The following is an 8,532-nucleotide window of genomic DNA, read 5'->3' as shown; positions in this document are numbered from 1 at the left end:
CAAAAAAAAAAAAAAAAAGAAAAAAAAAAAGAAGATCATTCTGTGGCCACCACGCACCTGGGGAGGGGGCTGCTCAGAATAGGCACCATTTCAGCAGGCAGGAAACAACTAGGGAAGGGGGAAGTCCAAGGGAGAGTGCTTTCTGCTGCATTTCACTAGGAAGAGGACCTGGAGACGCAGACCTGCGGCGGCACAAACGCGGCCTCTGAACAGAACACTTTTCTAGCCCACACTTCAGAGTACTTTGCCAGGCGCGGTGGCTCACGCTTGTATTCCCAGCACTTTGGGAGCTGAGGCGGGTGGATCACCTGAGGTCAGGAGTTTGAGACCAGCCTGGCCAACATGGCAAAACCCCATCTCTACTAAAAATACAAAACATTAGCTGGGCGTGGTGGTGGATGCCTGTAATCCCAGCTACTTGGGAGGCTGAGGCAGGGGAATCACTTGAATCTGGGAGGCGAACGTTGCAGTGAGCTGAGATCGCACAGTGCACTCCAGCCTGGGCAACAGAGGGAGACTCTGTCTCAAAAAAAAAAAAAAAAGGCTGGGTGCAGTGGCTCATGCCTGTAATCCCAGCACTTTGGGAGGCCAAGGCGGGCAGATCACGAGGTCAGAAGTTCGAGACCAACCTGGCCAACATGGTAAAACCCCATCTCTACTAAAAATACAAAAATTAGCCAGGCGTGGTGGTGGGCGCCTGTAATCCCAGCTACTTGGGAGGCTGAGGCAGGAGAATCGTTTTAACCCAGAAGGCAGAGATTGCAGTGAGCCGAGATCATGCCACTGTACTCCAGCCTGGGCAACAGAGTGAGACTCCACCTCAAAAAAAAAAAACTATTTTATTAAGGAACACCTCTGCTGCCGGACAATACTCTACCAAGTGCTAGAAATACGCAGGTCTCCAGCTACTCAGGAGGAGGATAGGGCAGGAGAATCACTGGAGCCCAGGCATTCATCCAGCCTGGCCAACATGGTGATACCCTTGTTTCTAAAAGAAAAATTTTTTTTTTTTTTCGAGACGGAGTCTCGGAGTCTCGCTCTGTCGCCCAGGCTGGAGTGCTGTGACCGGATCTCAGCTCACTGCAACCTCCGCCTCCCGGGTTCACGCCATTCTCCTGCCTCGGCCTCCCGGGTAGCTGGGACTACAGGCGCCCCCACCTCGTCCGGCTAGTTTTTTGTAGTTTTTAGTAGAGACGGGGTTTCACCATGTTAGCCAGGATGGTCTCGATCTCTTGACCTCGTGATCCACCTGTCTCGGCCTCCCAAAGGGCTGGGATTATAGGCTTGAGCCACCGCGCCCAGCGGAAAATTTTTTAATTAAAAAAAAAATTTTAAAGGGTGTGGTAGCTCAGGCCTGTAATCCTAGCACTTTGGGAGACAGAGGTAGGAGGATCACCTGAGTCCGGGCGTTTGAGACCAGCTTCACCAACATGGCGAGACCCCATCTCCACAAAAAATTAACAAAAATAAAAATAAATGAGCCAGGCATGGTGGTGGACACCTGTGGTCCCAGCTACTGCAGGAGCTGAGGCATGAGGATCGCTTGAGCCCAGGAGGTTGAAGTTGCAGTGAGCCGTGTTTGTGTCACTGCACTCCAGCCTGGGTGACAGTGAGGCCCTGTCTCAAAAAAACAAAAACAAAAGAAAAATGAATATGCAGGTGTCCAAGACTCACGGTCAGGCCTGCGCATGAACCTCACCGAAAGCCTCTTTCTCTAGCCCGCCAGCAAGACAGAATGAGGCTAAATGAGCTCAAGCCACCCCACCCTCCAAGAACCTTCAGATCTCCCCGGACACAGAGACACACCCTCCTTTTCACCCCAGAGCTTGTTGGTATAAAACCCTGGAATAAATGGCGCATGAGCCAATCGCTTCGTAACTCCATCTCATCCCCAGAAACACAGTGGGAACCCAAATTCCCAGAAGGAGAGTAAAAGGATGAAACTCTCCTAGGTGCGTTCAGTTCCTCATACTCACCTAAAATGCTTGGTCACACATCCCGACAGGTAGCAAAGTGAGGATGACCCCGTATTCCTCTTACAAATGAGGGAATTCACACAGAAAGGGTGTGTGGCATCAGTGGCTAGGCCTAGGCCACCAGGAGGCAAGACAGAACCCCAACCTCCTCCTTTCTACACAGCACCACCTCCCTCTGGCTAACGCAACACTTCTCAACCAGCTAGAATCAAAAGTTGTAGGAATTCACAATTCCCACACCCAAAGGACCTCACTAGCGTATACCGTCACCCTCAATTTTCACCCAGCTCCTGTCCTCCCTCCTTTCTCACCATCAGCATTTTCTTTTACAGCATCTACCAGCCGGGCGTGGTGGCTCACACCTGTAATCCCAGAACTTTGGGAGGCCCAGGTGGGCAAATCACAAAGTCAAGAGTTCGAGACCAGCCTGGCCAACATGGTGAAACCCCATCTCTACTAAAAATACAAAAATTAGCTGGGTATGGTGGTGTGTGCCTGTAATCCCTGCTACTTGGGAGGCTGAGGCAGGAAAACTGCTTGAACCCGGGAGACAGAGGCTGCAGTGAACCGAGATCGCACCACTGTACTCCAGCCTGGGGACAGAGCGAGACTCCGTCACACATACAAAAAAATAATTTAAAAAATAAAGCATCTACCTCTGTCTGTGAAAGACATGGCAGTTCTGCTCACTCCCACTCTGGTGTTGAGACAGCAAATTTCAAAAGAGAAGAGCGCCGCTCTGGGGCAGCACATGAGAGACCAGCCTTCTCCACCCCATCCCAGAGCCTGGACACAGTCACCTCACCCCATTTTACCAGCGGTGATAGGGGCTGTTTCCCAGGCTTTCTCACTCTGAAATTCATCTCTAGATTTCACGCAACATACTGTGGCCAGTCACAGTAACATTCTAGAAAAACAACTGGGGACAAAAGCAATAACTGTGGTAATGTGCACTCGTTAAACGGCTTCCTGAAAAAGAGACAGGGAGACCAGCACCGAGGGAAGGAAAAAGGGGTGGCAGGAGATGGAAGAGACAAGATAGGCAAAAAGAAGAAACCCAAAATATAATTAAGCGGTGGCTCACGCCTGTAATCCCAGCACTTTGGGAGGCCGAGGCAGCCAGGTCACCTGAGGTCAGGAGTTCAAGACCAGCCTGGCCAACATGGTGGAACCCAGCCTCTACTAAAAATACAAAAATTAGCTGGGCATGGTGGCGGGCGCCTATAGTCCCAGCTACCTGAGAGGTTGAGGCAGGAGAATAGCTTGAACCTAGGAGACAGAGGCTGCAGTGAGCCAAGATTACACCACTGCACTCCAGCCTGGGGGACAGAGTGAGACTCCATCTCAAAAAAAAAAAAAAAAAAAAGAAAAGAAGAAAAGCAGCCCAGGGGAAAAAAAAAATGGGTTCGAGTTTGTCCGTTGTTTCTGACCTGTGTAAATTGATGGTAATTGACTAACAGCAGCCAGGCTCACCCCAGTCCCAATATTTTAGTATTTTCTACAGAGGGAGGCCTGACCTTCAGAGCTATATCAAGGGGTGGCCTCCTAGAGCCCCCTGCAATAGTCACTCTTGGTTCCTAGTGTCTGTGACCCAGCAACCCGGACCTGCACCCTGAGAAGAGGCAGCAGCACTGACGAGGCTGAGCCTGGTGGTCTCCAGACTCCCAAGAGAAACCGTAAGAAAGGGTATAAGACCCCTTTCCCAGCAGTGACAGACAAAGCAAGCCTGCAGCACCTGCTGCCTTCATATCTGGGAAACAATTAGTGGGTTCCTCATATAAAAACAATGTTTTAAGTCCCTTTTAAAACTCATTTTTCAGGCCGGGCACGGTGGCTCACACCTGTAATCCCAGCACTTTGGGAGGCCGAGGCGGGCAGATTGCCTGAGCTCAGGAGTTTGAGACAAGGCTGGGCAACATGGTGAAACCCCATCTCTACTGAAATACAAAAAATTAGCCGGGCATGGCAGCATGCTACTCAGGAGGCTGAGGCAGGAGAATTGCTCAAACCCAGGAGGCGGAGGCTGCAGTGAGCCAAGAACGCGCCACTGGACTCCAGCCTGGCAACAGAGCAAGACTGTCTCAAAAAAAATTTTAAATAAAAAATAAAATTAAAATTAAAAAAAAAAAAAACAGACAAGAAGAGGCCAGAGAGGTCTGACTTTTCACAAAACATTAACTAAACAGCTATCTACTACTGAGTGTTTACACTGATTATCTTACTAGTGCTGGATATCTTACTAGGTCAGAGTGTAAGGCAGTAACGTCTTCAATGCATTGCTGCAGACAGACTGAATGCAAATGGAAGAACACAACGGCACAGGAGGGAGTGCGCTCATGGGAAACTCAGGGGCAGAAAACAGTTCAAGCAGGCTGGGCACGGTGGCTCACGCCTGTAATCCCAGCACTTTGGGAAGCCAAGGCAGGCAGATCACCTAAGGTCAGGAGTTCAAGAGCAGCCTGGCCAACATGGAGAAACCCCGTCTCTACTAAAAGTACAAAAACTAGCGGGGTGTGGTGGCAGCCGCCTGTAATCCCAGCTACTGGGGGCTGAGGCAGGAGAATCACTTGAACTCAGGATCCTGGCAGAGGGTGCAGTGAGCCGAGATTGTATCACTGCCCTCCAGCCTGAGCAACAGAGCGAGAGTCCATCTAAAAATAAATACATAAATAATAAGTAAATAAAAAAGAAAACAACTCAAGCAGGCTGCAGCCGATGAGCTCCATGACCTTGGGTACATTATTTACCTTGTTCACCAGTCTGAGTCCATGGGGTATATAATAATAGTACCTTTGGCCGGGCATGGTGTCTCACACCTGTAATCCCAGCACTTTGGGAGGCCGAGGCAGGCAGACTACCTGAGGTCAGGAGTTTGAGACCAGCCTGGCCAACATGGTGAAACCCCGTCTCTACTAAAAATACAAAATTAGCTGGGCATGGTGGTGCACGCCTGTAATCCCAGCTACTTGGGAGGCTGAGGCAGAAGAATCACCTGAACTCGGGAGGCGGAGGCTGCAGTGAGGCGAGGTCGCACCACCGCACTCCAGCCTGAGCCAAAAGAGTGCAACTCCGTCTCAAAAACATTATTAAATAAGAATAATACCTTCACCTCACAGGACTGTTGTGAGGAACAGATGGGATAACCCATCTCAAGAACAGGGCCTAGCGCATGCCAAGCACCCTAAAAGCACTATTAGAATGAGCACAGTGGCTGGCACACAGCAAGCAACTGACCATCCACCACATATTACTATTGTTCCAGAAGTTAAGTACTGGCTACTGGCCACAGGCTGGACAAGGGAAACTTTCAGAGCATTTTCTGGGTTCCAGGCCCTGCCTTAGGGTTCCTCTACCGGAGTCCAAGTGCCGCTGTCCCTGCCACCACTCATCCAGGAACAGAGGCAGAGCGCCATCATGGGCTGCTGAGGTTGCATTCTCACCTGAGCCGCTGGGAAGAGATGTTCCTTATCCACCTGGGCTGCAATGGGAAACAACTCCTTCTCCGCAAAGTCCCGGCATGTCTGGAGCAACATCTGGTGTGTCTCAGGCAGTTCCACAGACTGGTAGATGGTGTGTAACTGCCGCCAGGCCCTAGGACAGAGAGCTGCCAGCAAGGGCAGAAGTGAGTGGAAAGAGGAGGCAGGAGGTCTCAAAGAATCCTAGTGACCCACTAACTCAGTGGTTCTCCACCAGGGAGGATTTTGCCCTCCAAGGGACATCTGGCAATGCCTGGAGCCAGTTTTAGTAGTCTCACCTAGAGGAGGGGAATGCTATTGGGACCCAGTGGATAGGGGTCCGGGATCCCTGCTGAACATCCTACAGGGCAGAGGACAGCCCCCACAACAAAGAACTGTCAGCCCAAAATGTCCATGGCTGCCACTGAAAACCCCCTACTAACTGAATGCTTAGTATACTCACTAGACATTTCCATACACGGCATCCTTCAGTCCTCAGTATAATACCAATAGTAGTAAGACCTCAGCTCTGTGACCTTAGGGAAGGCTTTTAAACGTCACTGAGCCTTCGTTTCTATAACAAGTGGAGGAAAATAGTATTCCGCTCCTGGGAGTGCAAAGATTAAAGAAAGCCTAACTAGCACTTAACACAGTTCTCAGTGGCGTTCGTCTTGTAATTCAGGCCAGGCAAAGGAAGCTCTGGCTATATGTGTCAGGGCTGCTACAGCTGGAGACATGTAAGATGGGAAAGGTACTGTATCAACCAGCAAGAACGAGCATTTGTGGAGCACCTGTTAGACGCCAGGCATGAAGTACTTTATATACCCTGTGATTTAATCCTTCCAACAACTCTGATATTCTCTGTGGGCATTTTACACAAGGGCCAACTGAGGCTGAGAGGGGCTGTCTCGCCCAAGGTCACAGATGTGGGTCTGGTTCAATCCCAGGCCTGGCTCCGGAAGGGCGCACCCTGAACCTCTAGTGGGGGTGAAATGAGGGGAGGGAGATATGGATGCAGCCCTGAGAATTCGGCTGGCGGCTGGGGTCAATCGGGGGGCTAGGGGTCTGCGCAGGAACCGGGGACGCCTAACGGGCCGGGCTGGTCCGGCGCGAGGAGCAGCAGAACTGGGGCAAAGGCCGTGAACGTTCCCAGAGCGGGGCTCCGCCTGCCAGCGGCTCGGATAGAGCCGGCCACCAGGACCTCCGCCCGCTGGGCCAGGCGCAGGCCGCAGCCCCGCCGTGCGGAGCCGGAGCGCACTCACCTCTGCGGACAGGGCCAGAGGCCCGGGCGAGCAGCGCGGCGGCCATGGGCGGCAAACACTGCCCCAGGGTTCACGACCTCCCGCGGCGAACGCGCTGTTCCTGGCGGCTGGGGGGCGGGACTCGGGGCAGAGGCCACGCCCGTAGGGCCTCGGGGGCGGGGCCTCCAGTGGGTCCCTCCCAAGGCAATGAACCCACGCGACTGCGCGCGTGGTTGGTCAGCTAGCTGTTCGTGCCCTCATTTGTTAATCAAAATATTAACAAGACAAAGCTAAGGATAGAGCTTCGCAGAAAGGCCAGAGGTCTTTTTAAAGAATAAATAAGTAAATAGCGATCTTCAGCTTAAAACTTTGTTGGCTTTGTCGGCGGGCCCATCCCTCCTAAAATCCAATTCTATGGCTTAAAAAGCCAAGACCTGCCTTGGCTATCAGGGCCCATGCCCACCGTTCCCTGGTTATTGTTGCTCAGCTTTACCAGGCAGCTCTTCTCTAAGACCCTTAGCTGGTTCCTCTGTGCTCTTCTCTAAGACCCTTAGCTGGGCCTCTGTGATCACTGTTCCCTTTGTCTGGAACGCCCCCTCTTCATTCAGGTCTCATGGAGGCCTGCCCTGACCACACCAGGCCATTTCTCCCCCACTGGCTCTCTTTCGTTCTGTTTATTCAAGGCACTTTGCATCTGAAATTATCTGCTTCCCCCACTCGCTCCAAGAAGCTCAAGGACCTTGTCTTGTGTCTTGCTGCTACCCCTCTGTTCCACTTTAGTCCTGTCTGTCTCATTCCTGATTGGGGCAGAGCCCAGCCACACATTTGATCCCTAGCATCCTCATCAGGACGCCTTTGCCCCGCCCAAGAAACTACACTGATTTTACTTGTCCCATAAGGGTCTTCTCCTTTGCAAGTGTGATCCTGACTCCCATAGCCTCCTTGGCATCACCCACACCCTCCCAGGAACCCAAATATCCCTCCAACTGCCTCTCTTTCCCAACACTCAGCCAGTCAGGATGTTCCCAGCATTTACCTATTTGCCAAAAATTCTGTCTCTTCCTCTTGCAGGAAAGTGGAAACCTCGGTCACTACTTCCTAGAGGAAAGCCAATCAAAAGATGCAGCAAAGTCCTTAATGTGTTACCTTTTTAAATAATGCATTTAAAAGAACGCCTCTAAATTCTCAGTACTTTGAAGTCAAATGAATGGCTCCCATTGGCAAATGCTCTGAGGGCTTCCTCACCTTTCAGTCATCCCACCTAGGCACCAGCCCTGGGTGGAAGAAACGATGAAAAAGCAGGAGAAAAGGGAGAAATGAGTGAGTTGTGTTTGTGAGCAAAGGCCAATAATTGCTTCAGTTGCCACAGAGCATCTAAATGAGACTCTTGAGAATTGTGACTGTAAATATGAATGTGAAATGTCATTTTAAAAGCATCCAAGTTTTCCAGTAGAGACAGAATCAGATAGTGGTTGCAAGAGGCTAAGGTGGGAGAAGGCACCTGGCTGCAAACACAAGGAACTCAGGAACTTTCTAAGTGGGTACAATGGAAATGTCCTATATCATGATTGTGATGGGTAATGAGTCTTCATTCATCAAAATGCATCAGTACCCTTAAGTGAGGTAAATTTTACTGTAAAGTATTCCTTATAAGCCTACCTTTATGGCCAGGCACAGTGGCTCACACGTGTAATCCCGGCACTTTGGGAGGCTGAGGCGGGTTGGTCACCTGAGGTCAGGAGTTTGAGACCAGCCTGGCCAACATGGGGAAACCCTGTCTCTACCAAAAATACAGAATTAGCCGGGTGTGGTGGCACATGCCTGTAATCCCAGCTACTTGGGATGCTGAGGCAGGAGAAT

General features: G+C 51.0%; 1 protein-coding gene across 2 annotated transcripts in view; it reads right to left on the bottom strand.

Moving 5' to 3' along the window:
- Positions 1–8,042, bottom strand: part of ACADS (acyl-CoA dehydrogenase short chain) — a 15,214-nt gene extending 7,172 nt beyond the window's left edge. The window contains exons 1-2 of one of the 2 annotated variants that reach the window (XM_023204863.3): positions 6,694–8,042; positions 5,417–5,580 (exon numbers count right to left, since the gene is read on the bottom strand). In XM_023204863.3, the coding sequence (XP_023060631.1) occupies positions 5,417–5,580; positions 6,694–6,739 (210 nt within the window). In that variant the 5' untranslated portion in view covers positions 6,740–8,042. The remainder of the gene's footprint in view (positions 1–5,416; positions 5,581–6,693) is intronic. The other variant, XM_023204853.3, reaches the window with a different exon arrangement.
- Between the last annotated feature and the right edge of the window lie 490 nt (positions 8,043–8,532).

The sequence above is a fragment of the Piliocolobus tephrosceles genome, chromosome 10, assembly GCF_002776525.5.
Source record: "Piliocolobus tephrosceles isolate RC106 chromosome 10, ASM277652v3, whole genome shotgun sequence".
Taxonomy (NCBI): domain Eukaryota; kingdom Metazoa; phylum Chordata; class Mammalia; order Primates; family Cercopithecidae; genus Piliocolobus; species Piliocolobus tephrosceles.
Note: the sequence above shows the minus strand (reverse complement) of the source record. Positions and strands in the feature narration are given on the sequence as shown.